This window comes from Mirounga angustirostris, unplaced genomic scaffold (assembly GCF_029215605.1).
Source record: "Mirounga angustirostris isolate CCGP_5_RB_7025 unplaced genomic scaffold, mMirAng1.0.hap1 SCAF_11, whole genome shotgun sequence".
NCBI classification, from domain to species: Eukaryota; Metazoa; Chordata; class Mammalia; order Carnivora; family Phocidae; genus Mirounga; species Mirounga angustirostris.
Window position 1 is genome coordinate 26,922,554 of NW_026991719.1, and position 26,521 is coordinate 26,949,074.

At 40.9% G+C, this 26,521-nt stretch overlaps 1 protein-coding gene across 10 annotated transcripts in view; it reads right to left on the reverse strand.

The window, feature by feature from the left end:
- The window catches only part of DMD (dystrophin), a 2,113,108-nt gene that overhangs the window by 360,535 nt on the left and 1,726,052 nt on the right, over positions 1-26,521 (reverse strand). For all 10 annotated transcript variants that reach the window (XM_064573900.1, XM_064573902.1, XM_064573903.1 and 7 more), the window contains one exon: positions 2,724-2,896. In XM_064573900.1, coding sequence (XP_064429970.1) covers positions 2,724-2,896 — 173 coding nt within the window. The remainder of the gene's footprint in view (positions 1-2,723; positions 2,897-26,521) is intronic.

Here is a 26,521-nt window from a genome sequence, read left to right on the forward strand (position 1 = left end):
ATCATTTGGATTCCAAACAGGTGATGGGGATTAAGGAGGGCACTTGTCCTGATGAGCGCCGGGTGATGGATGGAAGCATTGAATCACTAAATGTTACACCTGAAACTAATATTACACTGTCCCATTAACTACCTGGAATTTCAATAAAAACTTAAAAAAATGGACACCTGTGTAATTAAGTACTGATGTTTCTATACTTTGAAGTAGAAAAATGGCTTCAGAATCCCTTTTAAGACAACAAAACAACTGGCATCCTTTGTAGGATGATGTGTAATAGCCTGGGCAAACACAGGGCTGTTTCTCTGGGCTATCTTTGCAGCTAGTTTTTGGTTGTGGTGACTTTTCACTATAAAATAAGGCTGATGGAGAAACTGACCGGACTCACAGAGCCAGCTTCTAAGCGTCATGAATGGTTCTGTGTCTAACGCTTCCGGGGTCCGGCTCTCCTGCCTCATCACCATCACAAATCGCTGCCTGTACTGGGCTGCTTTCAGCTGAAGCCTGCCATTCAGTCCAGACTGACAGATATCCTTATTTCAACAACGTGTCAGGAAAGAGACTGAAGCACTCTGATGTGAAGAATTATTTCTTTGTTTTCTTTTCTTTTGTTTTTTTGGTAAGTGAGTGCTTATAACACAAAGGGTATTATGAGAGAGATCTAGTTAGAAGCTGAAACTGTTGATCGGAATATTTAAATCCCGGAATTTGCAGCACCTTAGATAAGCCAAGGTAACTGTTTTCTACTTGATTAACGACAGCAAGAATTAAACTGCAGGGGCTAGCATATGGGAAACTGCTGAGAAGGAAGAGCCCATATTTTGGCTGACACGCTGTTTGCCGCTTTCGATTCTCCTTTCATTTCATCAAGTTCACATGAAGGAGAGGAAAGGCACTGAGTGAACAGTTAGAGCACCTTTCTTTTTTCTTCCCTGCAAAAAAGAATAACTTTCTTCTCTTTTACTTTATCCGCCAATATCTTTCCCATTTCACACGTCTCATTCCTTTTTAACGACAGAGGTTATGAAAGTGGCCTTTTGTCATTATGCATACTGACCTCTCTTCGAGTTTAAGCCATGGGAAGCGAATGGAGTCTCGCTGCCTTTGAAAATGCCACTGCCCATTGTTGTCCCCAATGCATCCTCAACACATTGGTACAAATGTCATGGACCAAACACGGAGATAAAAATGAACGTCTTGGAAGCTGGGGTGCAAACTTGAGAGGAAAACCTTATAGGTAAAAAAAAAAAAAATCCTTTCCTACTCTTAGAAATATCTGTCTCTCTGCCATCCTTTCACTTAGTATGTATTTATATGTCAAAGTTAGGTGAGTCTTACCTTTTCCTTTCTGCTTTATACTCTACAGGATAATATGGTTAAAAGCCTAGACCCTGGAGCCGGACTCCCTGTATTCAATCTCGGTTCTGCCACTTACTAACTAAATGACCTTAGGAAAATTATTTAGCCCCTCTGTACCTCACTTTCTTTAAATATAAAGACAGAATAATAACAGAGCCTATCATGTAGGGCTGCTGAGAGCATGAAATGGGTCAAGAAATATAAAGTGCCCAGGGCATGTAAGGATATGTGATATGCTGTGCGTTAGTTGCTATCATTCTTATTATTTCACATTAAGTACAGGTTTTTACAAGAGTGCTTTTGAATTACAAAATTTCAGTGACATTTTCCCTCATTACTGAAGTAAATATGCTGTATGTCAAAAGTCTGGCCAATTTAGAAGAACTGTAAAGAAGAAAAAGAAATCTCCATTCTGTAATCTTATGACCTAAAGGTAGTACCTCCTCCCAGGGTTTAGCGCGCTCCCTCATAACCACTGCGATGCCCATTCGCCCTCTTCTACCACCCTCCACTCTGACCTCTCTTCTAGACACAAAGGAAAGCACAACACATTTTTATAAAGACATGTGAATTAGGACAAGCAACTGATCAGAAAGCAGGAGACCTGACTTCCACTCCCTGTACTTCCCATGTCATTTACGTGACACCGGGCATTTCACTTAACCATCCCTGCTCTTTGCCCCTCCACTGAACCATCTCGCAAGGGGTACAGCAAGAGCTTCACTCTGTGCTCCTTACAACAATGCTGAGCTGCATCCATTAGCTTCTCAGGAGAAAGGTGATACAAAGAAAGGGGCAACGATACAAGAGAGGAGAGTAGAGAACAACAGAACACTTAGTCTCCAGAGGACACCCTGACAAAACTGAGAGGGAGCTAAAGACCAGAAGTTTCTATAATCTCTCCCTAGCGGCAGGCGCTATGGAGAGGTCTCCTCGAAAGTGTTAATTACAAGGCGTTAGGGTATTTAAGGAATGTCCTCTGTTATGCATTTAGAGTAATGCCAAAGAAAGAATTCCATGATAAACATACGTTAATTTTATCACTTTTTGTATAATCCTGTGGTAAGCCAAGAGAGAACTCTATCAAATTAGGATAGCTGTGTTCCTCATTTAAATTCACTCTAATGTCTTAATATGCATCTCTCCCATGGTTATAAAACATCGCCATTTTAATCTAATCTGAACCCTCAAGTATCATCTCCATACCAAGCAAATGAATGATTCATTTATTCAAAATAAAATGAATCATTCCAAAATTGGGTGATTTACATAAACATATGAGATATTAGCCACTCGAGCTAGGAAAGGGAAGGAACTCTTCCCATTTTAATTCATTTCTGGCTTTTTTGCCCCCGATCTTTTCCTACCTAATGTTGAGAGACTTTTTCCGAAGCTCACTCCACTTGAAGTTCATGTTGTCCAGACGTCTTTGCAACAGGGCTGCGTCATCAGAACCTTCCAGGGATCTCAGGACTTTTTGGCCATTTTCATCCAGGTTGTGATACATATCTGTGTGAGCTTCAATTTCTCCTTGGAGGTCCTACGAGACAGCAGGAAGAAGAACACGGGCGGATTTACCAAACAAGAGAGACTAGCTAACTGTGAGTCTGAAGAACTGTAAAAAATAAACTGCTCGTTCAAAAGACATTTCAATTGGGCCAACTAACAAGAAGATGCACCTCCAACTCACTCTTCTTGGGGCATTATTTCTTCATGTTATTACGTAGATTGGCAGTGGACATCTTATTAGGTCTAATAACCCTCCTTTAGAATATGAATTGGAACATGATGCATCTGCAACTTTACAAATTTTGTAAGTTACATGGACTGATCCACAGATGAAAGATGATATTTTCTGGAAGTGATATGAAATAAAATTCCGTGATGAAGTATACCCCAGGGCCAATAATTTCATTACACTATGGGTTAAGTCATATTTTCCATGCACCTAAGTAATCTGTAGAGTTGATTCGGACCATAAAAGCATGGAGAGACCAATAAACAAGGTTGTGCTCAGTCCACAGCTCCAGCACACTAATGGGATTCTATCGTAGGAGAGCATCTTCTTGACAATACACATTAAGTTCACGTTGGCATCATAGCATCACACATTTATTACAGCATCATACATTTATTAGTAAGATTTCGCATTTAAAATACCGTAGTATTTTTAGGCTTGACAGGTAGAAAGTGCACAGGACCTTGATAAGAGTTATGATAAGCGATTACACATTCAACCTCATTTGTATATACACAGATCAAGAAAATTATCACAGTAGAAGAATCTGACCTTTACATGGTATGTCTTCCTGTGTAACATTTTCAGCTTGAACCGGGGACTACAGCACTGATCCTGTTGCATAGCAATCCTGAGAAAAACCAGCGACTGCAAGAGCCCTGCTTTAAAATGCCAACTTTGCTTACATTCTGTTGACAGAATAAATTTCAGAGCACAGTCCTCACCAGTCAATAATAATAAACAGCCACTTTGTACTCCTCACTAAACGGTGGCCGGGCCCGTGGGTGTGGGAGGGACCTCAAAGAGAGGAGGCCTGGAATATGCAACTGACAGTTTATATTAAACAGCCAACTTTTCTTATCATTTTGCCATTATAAGCCAGAGACATTATAAATTCATTTTATATATGTGTTTCCCTCCTTGTTCCCAACAGAACAGTCAAAGCCAAAGGAACATTCCTTAGAGAGCTGCCGGGGACCAGAATTCCTTTCTGCCTACACAATGAATGGAGGCTTTGTACATTATCTGACTTGCTTTTAGAGATTTGTATGCTTCTGTTCAACAAGTTGAAAAATTCATTCTGAAGCTCTGAACAATTGGATTGATTTGTGTAACTAGGAACTCTTTTTTTCCCGCTCCCTCTTTCTGAAATGGAATTAAATTACTCTTCTGAGGTAAGGGGGCAGTGGCAGCAGTAACATGTTAGCAGTTCTGAAGAACTGGCCTGCGATTTCAGTCACTGACTCTTAGACTTGGAATGTCGCACAAGTCAGGTAGATGAATGATGAATGTCTCCTGTCACTCTTTTTGGCAGCCAAAGTATCACGGATAGACCCTAAAGAGAACTCCGTCCCATTCTCTGTGATGGGAAGTCATGAGGGAGAATATGGATCGAAGGACATCCAACGTTGAAAGAAGCGAAATACTCCAATAGACCAAGCAGCTTCTATCTCTATCCTGTCACAAACAGGCTCCTTCTGGAAGGAAATAGCCTGATTTTGAAACTAACTCATGTGGTGGAAAACTGGTTTTGGGCTTCTTGCAGAACAGAGTCTGATCAAACAAACATACGTCTCTTCTATGTGTGTGTACCTACATGGCAAAACCTGCCCTCCTGAATTTGCCATTTCTTCAGGAAAAGAGAAAAGTGAGGTTAATTTATCTAAATAAATCAGGACTCCAAAGCAAACAGATCCAAGTTAGCCACATAATTCCCCCACTTTTCTCTTTTTACTTTACTTTTCTTCTTTGTTATACTTGATTGAAAACTTTGCCTCAGAGGACACACTTAGATTGAAACCAAACCTGTAGTTGTACAAGAAAATAAGATATATTCTGACTAATTCCACCAGCTTTATTCATTAACATGGATAAAAATGAGAGTTAACTTGAATTTTTATATCCTGCATTGAGCTCAATCAATAGTTCCTCAAGATCATGTATATCATGAAATCATCAACACCTTCTTGAAAAAATGAGAGGTCTTCCCAAGCATAGTTAGGAAGTTGATTCATTAATTTGCTAATTTTAATCTTTGCAATTTCCATTATATCACACAGAAACATCTTTGTTGTATCATCAACAAAGAAATAAACGTAAAATTGATAAACCAGTATTTATTGAGCACTATTTGTCTAGTCTCAGTACTGGGGGAAAATGAGAAGCACGCAAGAGACAGCTCTGTCTTTACGTTTCCTAAAATCTAGTGTGTGCTTTTTATTTAATTTATTCATATTACCAACTAAATATTGATGAGAATGTCCTGCCACACCTCATAGATGTTGAGATAAAAACTCCCACCTGCCCCCTTGGAAGTTCAGAGTGGCTGAAGTCAAGTGTTGGCATTGGCAGTAAGGTAACTCATAGCTCGGTACTCCTTCTCTGGGTCATGGTGCTGGGTGATGGCAACAAATGACACATGAATGGTTAAAGGTACAAAACACAAATGTAGATCTTTATTCTTTGTCCTGGCACCATGAAGTACATGTTTTCTCTGTTTTTCATATGAGAGCACTGAGGTGGAGAGATGTTTAACTGACTCGCCTAAAGTCACCTATCTTGTAAGCATTAGAATTCGAGTTCTTTTGACTCTAGAAGATCTTGGGCTGTTCCCACTACCCCATTTGCTGTGAGCACTGGTTGTAAGAGACAGTAGTTGCTGAAGCTGAACAAGGCTACTCCTGACAAGGGGGGGGGGGACTACTATTGAGGGGAAAGCACCGGAAAGTTGGCATTACTGATTTTGATCAGAAACTGACCCACACGGATTGATTTATTCTGAATGAAAAATGGACTCCTGACTACCCTTTTCACTTCTTATTTGACAGTTGGGCATCTGGGACCAGCTGTGAGCAAAACCCAGAAGTTTTTAAGGTCTCCTTACTCCAAAATATCCTTGCTGCCAGAACAGAAGTTCTCCCTTCAGCAATGTGTTCCTTTGTCTACGAGAGCCACGTGAACATTACACTAAGTAGTGACTTGACACATCAGTATCAATGTAGCTCGCCCGTGTTCTTTGGGGATGGCAGGGAATCTGTCAAGCTTTGGGACACAGGTAGCCTGCTCTAAAATGGAGGTGAGTATCGGTGAGGAACATAAGGCTTTTTTTTTTTTTTTCCCCGGGAGGCTGCCATACTGTAGTGGAGATTTCTCAATACAAGTGGGCAGCCTGAGTCCTAGGTGGGAGGAGACATTGACAGGACCGGGAGGAAGGGACACACTCACATGCATAAAACTACCATGATGGCATTTAGCTTAAGATGAACCTTTGATTCAGGGGCCACAGAAAAGCAGGAGGGGTGGGGGGTAGAGAGAATTCTCAGAGGATAGCCCACCTGGACAAAAAGTAACCCTGGCGGGCATTTTTAAGTAGCTTTATTTCACTTTTGACTTAACTAGAAAAGATCCCTCAAAGCCTGAGTCGTTACGTCCAAGGCAGCGTGTCTAATTGTTCTCTTCTTTTTGTGATCGTATTCTTTAAAAAGAACAATAACAAATGAGCAGTGGAAAAAAAGGTATTTGTTACATAACCACAGAAACAGGCGCAGTGGCAGCGACAACATGTATGAGACTTACTCTGCACCAGATGCTGGTCAGAGCACTGGCTGTACGTGCGCTCACTGAGGCCTCTCAGTACTGGGGTAGGCACGAGAAGTATTTGCCTTTTACATATACAAAAATGAAATTTCAGAGAAGTTTAACTAAAAGTGCCCAAGGTCACACAGCTAATAAACCACGTGGCCAAATTTCAAACTCAGGCTGTTGGAACTCCAGGGACTGTTCCTCTTAATCTCTAGGCTATGTCACCTTTGAGGGTTTTTTTTTCCTATTCATTTAAAATTTTCCCAGTGGGGGCATCTGGGTGGCTCAGATGGTTAAGAGTCTGCCTTCAGCTCAGGTCATGATCTCCAGGTCCTGGGATCAAGCCCTGTGTCAGGCTCCCTGTTCAGTGGGGAGTCTGCTTCTCCCTCTCCCTCTGTCTCTCCCCCTGCCCATGCTCTCTCTCTCTCTCTCTCTTTATCTCTCTGTCTCAAATGAATAAATACAATCTTAAAAAAAAATAAAAATTTTCCCAATTAATTTTTCCTGTTACTCATACTCCTGCCTCAGTTTCAGCAAATCTAGCACTGCCATCAGACAATGCAGAGTAATGTTTTCCATACTCCCGAGAGTCTTTGTATGGTCTTAATAACATGGAGACTGTTAAACAGATCTGAAGCAAAGGACAGAGACATACCCAATACAACAAGAGATAACATAAATTGAGAAAATGGGTGCCAATAAAAAACATAATTTGTTGCCCTCCCCCCCTCAAAGAACCATAGAGCCTCAAATTCTGTGCACTTGGAGAGCAAATCTCCAAGGTGATGTCAAGTTCAGCCATCTGGCAAGTGGTATGTCCACAGCGCAGTGGTTTTAGGAGTAGGGAGAATCCTGTTTCCTGGAGAGCTTTTTCAAATCTCACACCTCCTTCTTGTCCAAGAGTCTAGCCTCCTCCTGTCCTAAGTGCCCTTTCTCAGCCTCCAGGGAAAAGCAGTGGCGAAGTGCCATCAAGTAGACATGGTTTGAGTCTGTCCCTTCTCTTTCCCTTGTTAGCTGCATAAGTTTGAAAACTCTTTAATCTCTTTGGCTTCACTAAATATTAAGTAGTAATACCTCCCTGCTGGGTTGTTGTGAATATTACATGGAACGATTTTTATAAAATACTCTGAACAGTGTCCAGAACACAAGAGGCCTTTAATAAGTAATAGCTAATATAAGGGTTGCTCTTCTAAGAGAATCAGGGTGGAAATCAAGTGATAGACTTCATGAACTCATGCGACTTCACCCGAGCCTTGAAGGATGGATAAGACCAAGAGAGGGAGAGGGAAGAGGACGTTCCCACTGGGAAAAAGGATGTAAGAATGGCAGAAGGTGGAAGTGAGTGTGGTTTATGAGCAGGACAATGAACCTCACAGCCTGATTGGAACACATGATGTGTGTTAGGAAGCAACAACAGATGGAATGTAGTTGAGGTCCTTAAACTAAGCGGGGCAAAGACCTTTCAGGAAGTCACTGACAATAAAAATTTATAAGGAAAAGTAGGACAAACACAAGATCATGGAATATTACATCTGTACTATCTCATTCAACAAGTAGAATGATCCTTGGGGTCCCTAAGTAATAAGACAACTGGGGAAGAATATGAAAAGTTATAAAAGTTCTACTAGAAGCAAAATAAAGAAGAGAGATGTCAAGAGTCAGGGCGACACCCTTCTTTTTATTACCCAAGCAAATGGTTATGAGACTATTTCCAAACATCCTGGGTAACAGTATCCAAGTATTTTCTTTCCTACGTACATGGAATTATTTGTCTCTAAAAAAGAACCCAGCAAATGATGACCTCCCTATCTTTTTTTTTTTTGACGTTTTTTTTATTCTTATGTTAATCCCCATACATTACATCATTAGTTTTAGATGTAGTGTTCCATGATTCGTTGTTTGTGCATAACACCCAGTGCTCCATGCAGAACGTGCCCTCCTCAATACCCACCACCAGGCCAACCCGTCCTCCCCCCCCCCCCCCGAACCCTCAGTTTGTTTTTCAGAGTCCATCGTCTCTCATGGTTCATCTACCCCTCCGATTTCCCCTGCTTCATTCTTCCCCTCCTGCTACCTTCTTCTTTTTTTTCTTAACATATATTGCATTATTTGTTTCAGAGGTACAGATCTGAGATTCAACAGTCTCGCACACTTCACAGCGCTTACCAGAGCACATACCCTCCCCAGTGTCTATCACCCAGTCACCCCATCCCTCCCACCCCACCCCCCACTCCAGCAGCCCTCAGTTTGTTTCCTGCGATTAAGAATTCCTCATATCAGTGAGATGACCTCCCTATCTTGAATACAACCAAGAGGTCAGCAAGAAAACTGACAGAAAGATGCAGGAAGAACGAACATAAGTGACTACATCTCCCTATAAAATTCATTACAGACACATAATCTCTAATTTTTTCTGAAAGCAATTAGTAGGCGGATAATAAGGCCATTAGTTCCTTTTTACTGATAACTTTCCCCTAATTCAAATACATTTGATAGAAAAAAAAAGAATGGCGATCTGATTTCCAAGAACTTAAAAGGTCAGATACAGAAGATCCAGAACAGGAGAGAAGGTATCTGTCAGGGCTACACTGCACGTGGCAAGGAGTGACACCTGACAGAGAACCAGAAAGGTGTAGAAGGAGCCGCGAGCACACAGAGGTGACCCGGGTTACACAGTGTGGCCTCTTACAGCCCTACCTACCAGCCCTTGAAGGCATCACCTTGCTTGCATGTGAAGCAAAATCATTACTGTTAGTAATGAAGATCCTAAATTCAGCAGAAAAAGCAGGTTTATGTTCAGCAAACTCTATTTAAGAAGGAAGCAGTATGTATAAAACTCTTTAAATGAATTTATCCAACATAGTTATCCTGAAAAGGTGTTGATGCTTTAAAGAAATTCAACAAACAAAAATACACATGCAAAAGTAAAACTCCCTTAGCTTGGCTCTGCAAAATGACTTGCAAAACATGTGCTCTAAATACTTGAGGTTTGGGAGCACACACACACACACACACACACACAACACACACACACACATATTCCATTATGAGAACAGAAATCAAGAGTAAATCTTTAGAAATGTTTACAGCAATCTAAAAATAAAAAGCACAGGGTTGCATTTTGTGTCTGGTTTTTGTAGTTTTAAAAGTAATTCATTTTTATTGCATGTTACAAAAGTATCAGTCTGGTATGGATTGAACATTACAACTAGCAAAACAAAACAGAATTATCCTTCCTAATGGATTTTTTTGAGAAGCACCCATATAAAGGAATTGGACCTACAATCTTGACCTTATAAGGACTCTAATCTAACCAGCAGACATTCCTAATTCACTCAGGAAATGCAGTTGGGTACAGACTCACAGAGGGCGTGACTCTTTTCCCCTATTCTATATGTGGCCATTGCAATCCTTTTTAAAAGCAGCAGAGTTGTCATCCCAAGAGAAACAAGAGTTAATTTGAGGACTGCCGTTTGGCTTGGAGCCTGGTTACTCTAGGTAGATAAGGAGTGTGTTTTCGGGTCCACTGCATCGCAATGCATCTTAAACGAGCGGCTATGGATTTAGGAGTCCACAGGCTGTGCTTTAAAAATGGCTGTTATTAAGGTCCTCAGAGACTATTATCCTGCAGGGTTTGTTGCCTTTGCTTTCGTATCTCATTCGAAAATTCTCACCCTTATGCACTAGAACAGTGGAGAGAAGGGATATGCTCTCCTGCCTCAGTACATTCCCAGGTGCAAACCTTGATTTCAAAATCTAATCTTTAAAAATGCCTGGCCTAGGGTGGATTACCCTGGAGGAAACTGAGCAAAATCCCATTTGTCAGACCGCCTTAAGCAATTCCAAACTCGGGCAACACGTGCTGCTTTCTCTCCTTCTCTGACCCTCTGGTTTATGCTAGCCTTAAAATTACTTTTTAAAATCAAAGAGTTCACTTCAGATGTACTAGGTTGGAAGTAAGATTAGAAGTGCCTTCTCTCTTCTGCGTCACGTTTTTCCTAGTTTCTTTTTATTCTGTCACAGTGCGCAAATGTTCTGCATATTTATTCATCACACAAACATGCACTTAAGTGCCTATTGAACTTCCAAGACTTCACTAGGAGCTGCGGGAACACATATAATGTAAGAAAGATGTAGTCCCAGCCCTTAAGTTAGTCCCTCCCTTCCTTCCTTCCTTCCTTCCTTCCTTCCTTCCTTCCTTCCTTCCTTCCTTCCTTCCTTCCTTCCTCCCTCCCTCCCTCCTTCCCTTCCTTCCCTCCTTCCCTTCCTTCCCTTCTTTCTTTCTTTTCTTTTTTCTTTCTTTCTTTCTTTCTTTCTTTTTTTCTTTTCTTTCTTTCTTTCTCTTTCTTTCTTTCTTTCTTTCTTTCTTTCTTTCTCTCTCTCTCTCTCTCTCTTTCCTTCCTTCCTTCTCTTCCTCCCTCCCTCCTTCCCTACTTTTCCTTCCTCCCACTAATATTTCATATATCAGCATCTAGGCCCGCAGTGGTGAAAAACAAACTTCTACCTTCTTGATGTTCACAGCATAATAGGATGAACAGAGAGAGAAATCTCATAAACAGGAAAGAAATCCATTTGTACATATCATTTGCTCCCCATAACCAAAGAGCACCCCCCCACACCACATGTGCACCATTGTTTTCACCACAGCAGACATGACATACTATAAAAGTATTTGAGAATGATTACCTGGGGGGGGGGGCAGTTTTCAGGGTAAATGGCAAAGGCAGCAGGGAGAGAATGGAGGCAGGAATTTAGCTGACAGGCTCCAAAACCAGGAAGGAAGGAGGAGGGATCACCAAGTGCTCATAAATTACAGAAATAGCTGCACGTGTGACTCACTTTCATCCTTCCCTCGGTCTCCCTCTGGAAGGTAGAATTAGGCAAAGTGATAACTGTTCACCAAAGCATTTTAAAGGCAGAAATATTATTTTAAGCTTCCTTTCCCCAGGAGTAAGACAAACATTATATATGCTGTGTTTTATTTATTTTTTTTAAAGATTTATTTTTATTTATTTGAGAGGGCAGGGAGGAGCAGAGAGAGAGAGAATCTCAAGGAGACTCCCCACTGAGTGCAGAGCCCTATGCGGGGCTCGATCCTGTGAACCATGAGATCAGGAGCTGAACCAAAACCAAGACTCTGGTGCTCCGCCTACTGAGCCACCCAGGCGCCCCTGTATATGCTGTGTTTTAAACACACATATACACACACTCACCCGTCGGTACCAAGTAAATTACAATGATAGGGCAAGGGCACAGACACCAAAGCTGCACATAGTTACATAGACACAGGAGATTCCCACCTCAAATACAACTCTGAACTCACACCTTTCATGATTTTCAATGGCTCCAAATGAACAGAACACATTCTTATTCTTAAAATAGTCAACTATCTTTCCATGGACCAATACACATCTGGTTATATTTATCTATACAATTTGTCTATATTATATGCAGAATTGAAAGTTAGAAAAGCTCCTATTTCCTGAATCTCTTTGTCACAGAGCTCTCTCTTTTCTCTCTAGAGAATCTGTGTAGTTCAAGACTATAGTAGAAATAAGCAATTAGTTGATGTCAAGTCTCATCCTGACAGCAATATGTAAGAAGAAGGCAAGAACATATGGCAAAGTGCCATAATTATTTTTGATAATACACTAGAAATCATAACAGCCATGTAGCTAATTTCCTCTGGCTCATTTTGATTATGAATGTTGTAAATGCAGAACAACTTTATTCCATCCCCCACCCCTCCAAAGAAACCCCTCCTAATATCCCAACACGAACACAAACAACCCGACACTGAGGCGATTGTTTGGAATAGGTTAATGACATCATAAATCTAAGATGATTTTACATCTTTTCACTTTAAATAGGATAGTTTCCAAATAATTCACAAACACACATTGGACATGACCGTGTTCATTTGTGGGTATTCATTCGTCAAAAGCTTAGAGATATTACCTTTAAAATGAATTCTAGGTATCCATAAAGTGTGAATGTTAAAGAAGGTTCTAGTATCATGATGTTAACTAAAGTCCTACTGACATAATTAGGTCTGATTCTCTGCTGTTCTTTGGTGAGTTAATTTCTGTCTACTACCAAGTAGAGCAAATTGCTTTTTCTGGAGAGTGTAATGGGTTTTTTGTGCCTAGGGAGTTACTTCCCCCTATTTAGCTTTTCTTCTCTCATGGAACAGAGTGGATGGTGATTGGGAAAAAATATACTCTCTTTCGCAAGGTATAAGGAAAAGGAAGAAGAAGGTATACGCATATGGACATTAATATAAGGATAGGTAACACTGGCCTAGCTGCCAAAGGAAATGCCATCATGAGAAAACTGGCAAAATAGCATCTGGCAAAATATCCAGGATGTTTCTTCATTCCTAGAACCCACTATGCTGAATCCAGAAACCCACTCATGAGTCTTCTGTTGCATACCCACCAATCTTTCCCAAAGCATTCAGTTCAGTTTGGAACATCCTAGAGACCCCGGACCACCCTCATTGAAACAGACCCAGGGCATCCTTGGCCTTTGGCCATGCGACGATGCTTCTTTCATCTGAGAACAGGTACATCTGAAAAACTATCTCCAGTAGAGTAAGGATTGGAAAGGCTCAGGTTTTTCCATGCCCATGAGATAAATTATATAAGTTTTAATAAAGGACTAGAACAGAAAAATGGAGGTTTTGATAGATTATTTTACATCATAAGAATTTTTATGTGGGAGCTACACTGGAATATGTCACAAAACAGCAGAAACCTGCCTCACAGTGCCTTGAGTAAGGAAGGAAAAATGAAAGTTGGATTTCATCATTGTCACTGATCTGGAGTATATATCGGTCACCCCAAGAAAGAGAAGCAGTAAACAGATTATGTCCATAGTGCTTTACTGTGGACAAATGCTTTTGTTCTACACTTCTCAGATAGGGACAGAGGGACTGTACAGTTATCATGAATTTCTGCTGAAATTGCTGATGTAATTGAGTGTTTAATAGAGAAAAACCTCAGCAGCAGGGGACTAAGAAACCAATGTGGATGATACCTAATTATTAACGTTATCTTGAGTAGAAAATAGAGGGGCTTGCTGAAAAACCCTTCTGCCTGGTTCTGTTAGAGTTTCGTTCCTTTCTGACTTTCTGATTTTTTTCCCTTTGGTGGGTTGACAGCAAGATGGGGGTCTCGCCCAAATCATGTCTGAAGACAATTGTAAAACCACAAGAGATAAGTTTCTTATTTCAAGGACCCTATAGTCTCCTGAAAAACTCTTCAGTGATAATGGTATACAATAATGTTAAAGTGGACACAGCCCAATGGGAACAGAGCAATTAGCTCTGTCACCAAGATTTGCAGATGCCATCACACCCGTGATGATAGGTGAACAGGATCTTGAAGGATGAGGAGGAGCTGACCAGGAGAGAAGTGAGAGGATAAAATTTGAAACACCAGGAAGGGCAAGAGTAAAGTTGAAGATGAGCTGAGATGAGACAAGAGTATATGTCAAGCTGAGCAACTCTATGTGGCCAGAGGGAAAGGTCCATGGGGGGCGGGAGAGAGGAACTTGTTTTCTCTGTGTCATCCACATGTACCTGCGAACATGAACTTTTGTAGCATGTATTGGTAACTTGTCTAGCGCAGTGGTCCTCAAAGTTGAGCGAGCTTATTAAAACACAGGCTGCTGGGCCCCAACCCTGGAGTTCATGATTCTGTAAATCTGGTGTAGAGATCAAGAATTTGCATTTCTAACAAGTTTCCAGGTGATGCTGACGGAGCCAGGGATGGAACCCCTTTGAGAATGAACACTGGTCTCACATAGTGGGCCTTAACCTCCTGGCGGTCATGAATGCCTTTATGAAAATGATGGATCCTCTCCTGAGAAACCTGCACAAGTACTCATAACCACAAAATATGACCTCTAATTTCATGGGCTTCCAAGACCCACTGAAAGGAAATAGAGGGACAGTAGCCTGCCGGCAGCTACCTCCACCTGCAAGAAATACAATGAATTAACGAAGACAACAGATCTTTCAAGTACTGTTTTAACAGAAAACTCCTAGGAAGAAGAACACATTGAAAGATGTGATTACAATACGGTTTTGCTGACTTACGCATCTTGGAATTAGTCTTACTGATCCTAGGCACAAAATGACTACATTTGGGGGGTGGTGGTGCCCGGCAGAGGACACCCTTGGGTGCTACAAAATTTTCATCACTCTAGCCACATTCACGTAACCTGGCCCTTTTCCATTGTGACCCACCATCTTCTTGGGAAACAACACATGAAAGGGGGAGGAGGAGTGACATAGAGGAAAAGGGTGCATTGAGCCAGGGGCCCGTGGAAAGGCACAGAAGTTGGCACTCTGAGTTAAAGGTAGCTATGGCCCTAGAATGTCTGTCTGGTAGCTCAGGACCGAAGAAAGAGATGATCAAGAACATGCTTAAAAGGAAACTTCAAATCAGTCACGCTACACAGATAGGAGACAATCCCTATTGTAGAGAAAAGAACATTTGACTTTACTCTTTCCCTATGAATCCTCCTCATGTGCTTTCCATAACCCAGCAGTCTAGATATTTTTAAATGACCTTGAGAAGAAAGCAGAGGTGTTCTTTATTTCATGAAAAGAAAGCCATCTTTCATTTCAAGAACCTCGGGCCTGCTCTGCATGCATGCATGGAGTCCAGAACACAAGGCAAATACCGGAGGATTCAGTTTGGCCACTAGAAATTCAAGCAATGGTTCTGAGGTTGGGGAGAAAAAGTCCGGCCAAGCTGGAAAGCAGAACTCTTCCTCTGGCTTCTGGAAGAAGAGCTAGTGCCACAGGCACAAGTGCCCTGTAATAATCAGGAAGTTACACCTTCTGAGTCCATGGTGATGTTCTGTTACTGCATGGGACGTTTTGCCTAAAGCCAGGAAAACTCCGAGGATAATGTTTTAGCTGCTGATTCATCTCCCTCGGTCTTCAATTCTTCTCAGCAAACTTTTATTGGGTTTCATCATGGGCACATTTACAGAGCAATTTCCATAATGATAAAATCTCTTCAAATGAGATTTAGAATGTAATTAAAGGGCAGATCTGATGTGGTAGCGACATTGTTGCACGGCGGCCATACATCATCGTGCCACAGAGCACTCACTCAGCTAGCCTATGGCATGACCCCAATTTTGCTCTGGTAAGATTACATGTCCTTGTTTCATGCTAATGGCCTGATTCGGAAAAAATAAAAGAAGATAAGACAGCCTCTCTCCATTGGAGAGATAAGCCCAGGAATATGAGTTAGAGTTCTGTACCCTCCTCTGCTCACTCTGTATCTTAGACCTCAGAGGTTGCAAGAAACTCCTCGAACGTGGAGGCTAACACTGACAAATGGACTGGTGTAAGCCGAGAGGATTTGCTGGCCCGGAGAAGTGGATCTCCATAAATCCTATAGCCTCTTCTCCCAGTTTTAAGTGCCATCACTAGAAAAGTGGAAACTACATGTTATGGTTCCCTGAATGGATGAATGCTTGCTCCTGGAAAAAGGCCTGGTGCCTGCAAAAGCAAGAAAATGTTCCTTGGGCAGGTCCATTTTTGAAACCTCAAGAGTAACTTGGCCGATTCTTCACTATAAAATCAATGTGACTTTCAGCTTTGCAATTTCCCAAATATCTGGCCTATCCAGATCCTCACTCATAAGTATCACCAATTACAGTATTTACTGAGTGATAGGAAAGGATTTTGTTACTGGGCTACTGGTTTACACATGGAGAGCTAATCATATCATACGATTTGGAAATCACATTTTCTACCACTCAGGACACATCAAGTCCTTTAAAAGACCAGACTTTAGATCTAAGATCATAATTAAATAATGGATTCTGAAGCATTTAGAAGAGGATTGGGGCCTTTTAAACACCATCTATTCATTACCTTCTCTTTTCAACATATCATGAGGAGCTTCACAGGATGAAAAAGCCTTATGATGTCTGACTTAGAGAGAGCATTGAGAATTCCACTAATTTTTTTTTTTCTGTTTTTCTCTTTGACTATAATTCGTTTGGCACAACACTTCATCTATGGAATCAAATTTATCCTTGTGATGTTGGGAGTTACAAAATAGCTCATGGGTTTTAAAATATCACTGGATGTATGAAATTAAATTATAGTCAGTAAAAAATAATTCGGGGGTGTTTAACTAAATGATGATGACAAATTCTCATTCAATAGCTACCGTGCTTTTCAGAGCAATAATGTCTTGATAGGTAGAAGTAAGACACCAAGTTCAAAGAAAGTCCACTTCTGAAGAGAAAACGAACCTATTTTACCTCTGAAATGAACACAATTTATGTCTCCTTTATTCCAAAGAAAGCTCACAAGTTATCAGCAAAACTCACCTCCCTTATCAAAGATGCAATGCTACTTTCGATTTGCCTTAATAGCAAACAACTCATGCAAAGTTTGATTTCACTGTAACAATACCCTCTTTTAGCTAAATAGCCCTCGTCAACCCTTGGATAAAGTTTTCTGCCAAAGAATTCCCCTCCTTCCCACTCGGCACCAGAGATAAAAGGATGGAAGAGACGGCCCCGTTCTCTGTAGGACTGCATGCTTGCCCTCACTCAGCCAGACCTTCCCTGCCTGATTTCATTTCCACGGAAAGTCCTACAGGATAACGTGGAGGGCAGCTCCCTCAATTACTTCTCCCAACATCCCACTGCTTCCAATTACTCCTGATTTTCTGTTACAATCAGTAGCCTTGAAACTTGAACTACCCAACTGTTTTAAATGCAGAAGAGAAAATCCTAGGGAAAATGGGGGAACAGAAAAGAGTTCCCGTGTTTCTTAAGAGCCGCATTGTGCGGGCGTGATTGTTTTTCATCAGCCTTGACTTCTCTGAGAGGCAATATTTCTTTTCATGCTTGAGGCTGACATTTCTTCTCACTAAATAGTTAATTAGCATGGTGCAAATACAGCATTCTTCCTTTGGAAATATGTAAACGCAGTCCCCAACTTACAGAGTTCTGTAACCCAAAGTCTTTTGCAAGTCAATGGTTCAGAACCCAAAACTCAAATTTCCACAGAAACAGTAGTCATATATATTTCAGGCCAGAAAATATACAGCTATTTGATCTCTACTGTCGACGATCTATGTCATTTTGATATCATTACTTTGGGTTATGTGGTTTGGGAGGCATGTATTTTGGGGGTACAAAAGGGAGAGGAAGAATGGAAAGAAAATATTTCTCTTTGAATCCTGAGTCTGCCCAATGCAGAACAGTAAGCAAAGGAGATCTGAAGGGGCACCTGCCCATTTCGCTCTACCTCCTGGTGCCCAGCCCTTTCTACCCCCACCTTTCCTCAGGTCCTTGTAAGCCTTCCTTCTCTCCCACCTGTTGAAAACCGTATTCTTCGAGCATAATCTGACCACTTGCACATCCTGGGAGATTTGTGCATTTTAAAAAGAGGAAGCTGCGTTAAACCAAATGAATCGCAAATGGGTAGGATTTCAGAGAGTATGAGAATGCAAAGGGAAATATTCAGATGGTAGCAAAAGTGTCTGGGGGCAGAAAGGCTTCAGCCATTCTTGCGAGGAAATCTACACTGGTTAATGCTATGGATTGGCTCACTGAAACCTCCACACTGCTGGACCAGCTGGAAATCAGAGACTGCATTTGACAGACTTCTATGCAGCCAGGGTTATGCAGAAGAATTAAGTTTCAGTAAGTTAGGGCTGTCAGATAAAATATGGGGTGCCCAGTTAAATTTGAATTTCAGACAAATGATGGATTTTTTTTTTTTTTTTAGTGTAAGTATGTTGCGTGCATTGTTTTTGTTTGCTAAATCTGGCAACTCTACATCAAGTAGATGTGCTTGTGAGGGTTTTGGAAGGTGGAAGTAGGTCCAGGCCATCTCCCCACTCCTTTGGCTACTTCTGTTGGCGAGCTTAGTCATAGAAACATGGGATTTCCCACATCATAGTTCCAAAGTCTATTCTCCAGCTTCCTGGTTGAAGGAAGGCAGCTACGGAAGTGGTTAGCTTCTAGATTTCAACTTCCTGAATCCTAGTTTCCAGTTGCAGAGAACGTTCTTGAATTCATTGCTTCAGGGGTACCTCGGAGATGGTATGTATTCCCTAGTGAATCAGTTCTATCTGGCTTTAGAATTCTATTCTGGAAACCAAGTCTAAAATCTGCTCCTTCAGCCTTTCCTAAGATTTAGTATGCAACTCTGTACTGACTCATTCTGTGATGATCATACCTAGAGTGGTTTCTCTTGTCTGTGCTGAACTCCAACTTCTACCTTGACCTTCAGAGTTAGCTTCTCCATTTGTTTCTAGTACTGGGAGTAACTTCCTTTAGTCACTTAAAAGTCAACAAATAATAAAACTCTGGTCCTTTTCAACATGCTTCTCTGTCACAGCCATGAAATTTCCCATCAAAGACGGTAGAAAGTGAGGTAGGCACTGGGTCAATGTCTTGTGTTATTTCTAAAGGAAATAGCTCCTACAATACTTGAGGTTGTGGCAACACATTAAAATACCCAAACGTTATATCTTTATCCTTTATAAAAATCTCATTATTATTTTCCTTATCTCTTTTGTTCCTCATATCTAGATGTCAAATTTTCACTGACAACACATTTGATGTCTAGGGAAAACATCTGATTCAACAATTTCATAACATGATGTTCTATTAATTAAAGCATGATACAATGCTATTAAAGCTCCCCCCAAATAAATAAATAAAAGCCCAACAGTGGCATATCCCAAACCTGATTCATATACCAAGTCATGGGGAAGAGTGAAGGAGTCCTAAGGAAAGACAGTGTGCTTCCAGGGCAGGCTTGCACGTGGGAGGTGAACTCTGGAGGATACAGCTGACCCCTCTGCTTCAGCACCTGGTACAGCACTGAGCACATAGTAGGCACTCAATAAGTGGAGTTAAGTTTTTCAGTTATCTAGCTTCATTCACCTGCTCTGCATACGTCTCACGCACAATTTCATTTCCCTAAAGTACCACGTTCTCACATCAGGGCATACAGACAGGATTTTTCTACTCCTGGGTCCATGTAATTGGGGGGACTTTATAGTTTATTGTCCAAGCGTGAACACTTTTGAGAGTATACGGGGGTGCTATTAATCATCACATGAGAACAACAGACATAAGCTGGGACCATCTTGAGCAAACCGGGATGGGTAAACCTATAGCCATCCATAAAGTGGGGGAAAAAGTTCCTGAGTCCTTATATTTTCTCAGTATCAGCTCAAGCAGTCTTTCTTCGGACTCATTCTCTCCAAGGAACAAAAGGTCTGTGACACACCGGTTCCTTCCTGCCCGTGGTTCACTGAGGGCGGTGAATTGATCACTGCACCTGTTCCTTATACTCAGGGAATGACAAGCAGAGAAAAGCCAGAGGTTCACACCACTGTGTGTGCACCCAGGGGTCTTCTCACTATGGGGAGTAAACACCTTCAGTTCTGTTTACTATGGGAGGAAAAATAAAAAGAGGGCTAATAACAAAATGCTCTTCAAAGAAAATAGTTTGTGAGCCTGTGTGTGGCAGAGATAAGAACTAGGACGCTGTCAAGAGAAAGATCCTAGAATAGCTTCTTGAAATAAAGATATATTTTTCCTACAAAAAGGAATTTAAGTGAGCATTATTCCAACATCTACTGTGTATCATCTGCCATATTCCTCTCAGCAAATGAAGATCAAAGTTTCTACGCTTGTCGGCAAGGCAGACTGGAAAGAATTCACTTTCCTGAAATTTATTAAGTTCTCTTTTATGGAGAAGTAATTCGTCCCTTATGTATTTCATACCTGACATTTAATACCAAGTTTACATGTACCAAAATGACTTTGTGGGGGCTCCCATGCCAAACAAAGACTTCTTCCAAAACATTTCTATTCATAACCAAGGAGAACAGAAACATTAAAAAAAAAAAAAAAAAAAAAACCCCAAACAACAAGAGAAGACAATAATCAAGAACATGAACAACGAAATTCAAAATTTTGACTCATAAGTCATGGATTAAGAATGGGTTTCGATCTAAAATCCCTAATCACAGAACTTCAAAGATATCTGGAAAATTATACATATCAGCTGACCAGTTATGAAGAAGTTGGATAAATTAATGATAAATTAATGAACTCATCAGTTATGAAGGAAGTTGGGTAACTGCAGAACATCCAACGAGGGCTAATAATGAGAGTCAAGTAGTTGGTAGCCTTGACAGGTCATTCCATGATGGACCAGTGGCTTCTCCTGACAGCAGTCCCATTTACTATATGGCTGTTCTAACTCCTTCTTGCCTTCAATTCTCCAAGTCACAACAGCTTTCTCTCACTTCCCCTGGGACGATGGCAGGATTCTCATTTGCCACGGTCCAGTCCATTCATTCATTCATTCTACAAATACTGACTGAGCCCTTACCAGGAGTCTGGCACTGGGCCAGGCCCCAGGGAGGAACATGACAGACACGACCCTAGCCTGGTCGAAGGGTTTCTCTTTTAAAAGAATGATATCATGACTTAGATCAGGTACTCTGAAAACAAAGCACTGTGAGAGCTGGACCACTCTAACTCAGTGGAGATTCTAGGACATGATGAAAAAGCCTTCCGGGAGAATCTTTCTTAATTCAACACTAAGGAAATCAGCTAAAGGGTAAAACAGTTTGCACAGAAAATGAAACCATTTAAGAGGAGATGGAGTAATTATTGGGTTCTTTTGATTAGGTAGAAAACCTACCCTGGGAGTTAAAATCTCAAGGTAGACTTTTTGTGGCCTTTATTATCTGTTTGGACTAGCCACAAGGTCTTAAATAAATGAGATAATTAAAAACTATTCTTCTCTATTATAACCTCCTCATTTTATGCAAGACAGCTTTGTGGGCTAGGATTAATAATAACAAACAAGACAACAAACCAAAAATCGAAATTTATTTTGTAGTGTTTTTTATCAGCAGGTATTTCATGGCAGTTGGTGTACATTTAATTTAAAAAATAGAAAGGTTTGGGGCACCTGACTGGTTCAGTCAGTTCAGTGACCGACTCTTGATCTCAGCTAGGTCTTGATCTCAGGGTCCATGAGTTCAAGCCTTGCACTGGGGTCCACCCTGGGCGTGGGGCCTACTGTGAAAAAAAAAGGGGGGAAGGTCTAAATTGGGGAGGTAAAAAAAAAGGGAAAAGAGGTGGAAATAAGAAATGCAAAGAAGATTCTGAAACAGTTTTCATAAACTTTTCATGAAGTTCAGAAAGGGACTTAAAACTGCAAATAAAGGGTCACCTAGGTGGCTCAGTCGGTTAAGCGTCTGACTCTTGATTTTGGCTCAGGTATGATCTCAGGGAGGTGAGATTGAGCCCCGGTCAGGCTTTGTGCTGGGCGTGGAGCCTGCTTGAGAGTCTCTTTCTCCCTCTCTCTCTCCCCGCCCTTGTGCACGTGCTCTCTCTCTCTCTCAAAAAAACGAAACAAAACAAAAACCCTGCAAACAAAAAGAATTTCATTGCTGATTCTGTAGTCAACACTTACTGTAATATCACAGAGCAACTATTGTAAATTGCCACTCTGTTTGAATCTCAGACTCTAACACCATCCCCATCACTTTGCATTTCGGTGCAGCTTCCACTTCAATGAGAAAAATACATTCAATAGAAGAATGCTACCTTAACCTTTCACTACATTTACAACACTACCAGCAGCTACGTCTATCCTTCCCTCCTCGCCCGTCCTTGCAGTAGAGATGTGCCTTCATTCCTTCCAAGGCTATTGATCCTCCCTCATTTCTTCTAAATCCTCAAAGTCACCCTCTCTACTGTCTCCTTCCCACTGGCATTTAAACATGCTCAAGTCTCTCTCTTCTTTTTTTTAAGATCTATTTATCTGAGAGAGAGAGAGCACGCAAATGAGCGTGGAAAGGGGCAGAGGGAGAGACTCTTCAAGCTGACTCCCCACTGAGTGCGGAGCCCGACTCAGAGCTTGATCTCACGACCCTGAGATCATGGCATGAGCCTGAAACCAAGAGTCGGCCACCTAACCGACTAAGCCACCCAGGCGCCCCCAAGTGTCTCTCTTCTTATGACCATGCTTTTCTTCTTGCCACTACATCCATTTTCTGTTGCTATGGTCTTTCTCTTTCCCCATCACAGTCATGAGTCTTGAAAGAATTGTTTTACACTTGCTCCTTGATTTTCTCAATTCCCAATCATGTCTCAACCCATTGCAATCTGGGTCCTCTATTTACCACTGAGTAATTACCAGGTTCTCCAAAATCAGCATTGAAATTACTCATATCAAGGTTATCAGTACTCTCTTCGGTTGCTAAATTAATGGAATATTTTTTTGGTTTTATCTTTTCTGTCTCTTTGATAGCTCTTGACAACTCTGAAGGTTTCGTTTCTTGAAAGCCTCTCTTCCTTTGGATTTTGTGACATCACACGCAGCTGGTTTGTCTCCTACCCACTGAATCGCTAATTTCCCTGTCTCCACTTCAAGTTTATTTTTCTTTGCTTTTTCCTAGAATGTTGGTGTTATTCTGGGTTCACTCCTGGGCCCTCTCTTTTCCATCCACAAACTTTCCCCTAAACCATTTCAAACCCTTGAGAGGTTTTAATTACTTACCTACTGAGAAAATCCAATGAAATATCTCAAGCCCAGAACTTTCTCTATCCGTACAGTGTGTCCACCCTGCTACTTGGACATATCCCTGTGTATGCTCCATGGGTAACTCAAACTGCACATGTGCAGGATGGAACTCAGTACCAACCTTCCTGCTTCACCACCCTCTATTCTCTTCAAACATGCTCCCTCTCTTGTGTAAAGGGTTTGAATAAATGGCACCACCACCCACCTGACTGTCCAAATTAGACATCTGACTTAACTCTTCCCTTCAAGTCCCCTACCATAACCTAACAATCAAAAGCATTGATTCTAACTTCTACATAGCTACGAAAACTACTTCCTACTGCTCTGCATCTCCATCACCACAATTTCATCCACATCATCATCATCACTCGCTTGGACCCTTCCAGCTGTGTTCTGAAGCTGCCTCCTCATCTTCACTTGACTGACTCTCCTTTGGTTCCTTGAGTTGCTATGACATGTCTCACTTCTAGGCCTTTATCTATACTATCCCCTCTGCTGGGAACGCTCCTCTTCCAAACCCCCAAACTGACTTGGCTAACCCCTGTTCCTCCTCTGGTCTCAGCTAAGGTGAGACTTCCTTGGAGAAGCCGTCCCCATCCCACCACACCCGAGTCGGGTTATCTTGCTAATGCTCTCACAGTACTGCTCTTCGCATAGAGCAATGCTTGTTTAATTTCCGTCCTCCCCTGTTAGGCTACAGATCAAAGAAGAGATCAAACTGGTCTTGTTTATTTTTCGATGCATTTCTAGTGTCTGGCATAGTGTCTGGAACATCAACAAATATTGATGAAATAAATGTATAAGGAAATGCATGCTCACATCAGATGACTATTCCACCATACTCCTTCTAATCACTGGCAGTTTACATTTTTTGTTGTTATTTTTTTATATGCAAGGGCTAATGTCCTGTGAGTTCTCAGTACACATGTTTCTGTCTAAATCAAGAGAAATAATTTTATAAAACCCTATTATAATGAAAAGCATGGAATATCAAAATTTTCCCCTGTAGTGATATTTTTCACAGTTCCTAAGTCTTCTAGAAATAATATATAAAGTCATGCAATTTAGAAGCCAGGGAAGTGAGGTACAGCTATTTAGAAATGAATTTGTGGAAGCAGAGGGCCATGAACAGCTGTGCAGGTTAGGCACTGAACACACTGAAGAAGTACAATCCACATAGTGACTTGTAGACTTTACAACCTGAACAACTTTTCATGGTGGCCCTGAGTAGAAGTAAAAGAGAAGGGTTATTAGTTCTCTTTATTTTTTTTCAGACTGCCTCTAGATGGTGAGGAATGATTATTATTGAACTCTTAAATTTCAATCTATTTAATAGAGCTATTAGAATTCTAAAGCTAGAGAGCATCTTAAAGGTCATGTAGCCTAGGGATGACAAAGAGGTTTCATCTGTGTGTGAACTACATTCATCAGGGGTAGCTGCATGGAGCATTGTCTTGAAAAGTCTTCTAATACAGCACTGAGTGATTAGTGATGTCTCCCATGGGCAAATGAGGGAGAAGCAGAAGACATCCACTGATTTGTCTTCCCCGATCTGGCTAATCCTTTCATTTTGAGAGATGAGAAAATTAAGGCCCAGAAAAGTAAGGCAACTTGCTCAAACTTAATAACAGTGCTGGAACAGAAGCCAGGGTTTTGTGGGTTTGTTGTTGTTGTTGTTGTTTTGTTATTTTATTTTATTTTTTTACTTTTAGCTCATGTCTCTTCCTTCACACCCAGCCTCTAGGTTCCTTACTGAGATAAATTATAAATCCCAGCCCTATGATTTACTACCTTTCAAATTTTAACTTATTTTCAAGGTTAACTTCCTGCCTTGGGTCACAAGCATAAATAAATCTAAGTTTGCCATCTGAGAACACAGCATGATCACAGGAAATAGTCTTCAACATCATAAAACTATCACATAAGATGTAGTGACAAGTGCACCCCCTGAAAGGCCAATGTTATAAGTAGTAGGGGCCATTGTCAATCAGGTTAAGCATTGCAGGAGGCGGAGGAATTGTGAGTAGGACAGCAGAGATAACATCTGTAATATCATTACAAGCCATATTTGGCTTGAATCTACACAAATGGTGGCAGAATACTTGCAAAGACTTTTGTCCCAGTGTGAACAGGTAAACGATGAAATTGATTCAACATCTGTAAATGTCCTAGTCATGGTGCTAGGCAACTGGGGATATAGTGGTAAACAGGACAGATGTGGTTATTACATTTGAATGGAGAAGTCAGATACTGAACAATGATATAAGCATTTCAGAGGAGCAAGTGCAAGGAACTTATTGGTATTGGTGGGGGGTAAACTGCTAATCCCCAATTTTTGGCAATTGCTACTCAGAGACACACTATAGAGATTTGTTTGTAATAATGTTCTAGAGTCACTCTGTTTCCAAATTTAATATTCAAAATAAACACTAGATTGCTATGGAAAACTTACAAATTTAATATTCACAAATTGCCGTTTTTAATTAAGTGAATACAAATAGAGAAGACAAATTCAAACTGCATAACAGCCATTTACATCCCAATATTCACTAGTTTAAAAAATACAGACCCTTAAGTCAATCCATCCTCTGATGTCTAAAAGATGCTTATCACTACGCACTAAGATGATTTCCACTTGCTTTTCAAATCAGTTTAAACATACCTGGTAATCAGGGTTCATTATTTTTATTTACTTGTAAAGTCAGAAGTACCTTTTCCCACTGAGATTTTGAAGGAAAAGTAAAACACCATTCATTTGGAGATTTTATGGGTGTCTTAATGTGTGCTTTTATAAACAGGAAATGATTTGAAACTTATCAAAAGGTATGCCTCTGAGTCTCTTACCTAATCTCTAAACCCAGCTGACTTTCCCCATTTCTTGAACACTGAGCGTAGCAAAATGAGATGCTCTTGATTACCCAAGAGACACTGCTGCCCGTACACCGACCGATACTTGACTCAGGGTTGGGGAATTGTGAAATAACCCAAATGCAGCACTTCCAGATGAAAAGTGCTCTGAGGATTTTCCATTCTGAGAAGTAGAAAAAAAACAAAACAAAACAGGTAGTTCTTCTAAGTCCATAAAACTTAGAAACCCTTGGCCAATATTACACTACCTATAAAATATAATTTCTACAGTGTTTTCACATGGAGGAGCAAGAGAAAGGGGTTGTTGGTACAAATTTGAACCCTACAAAAATGTTGAGTCTGGACAATTGAAAAATCATTGCAAT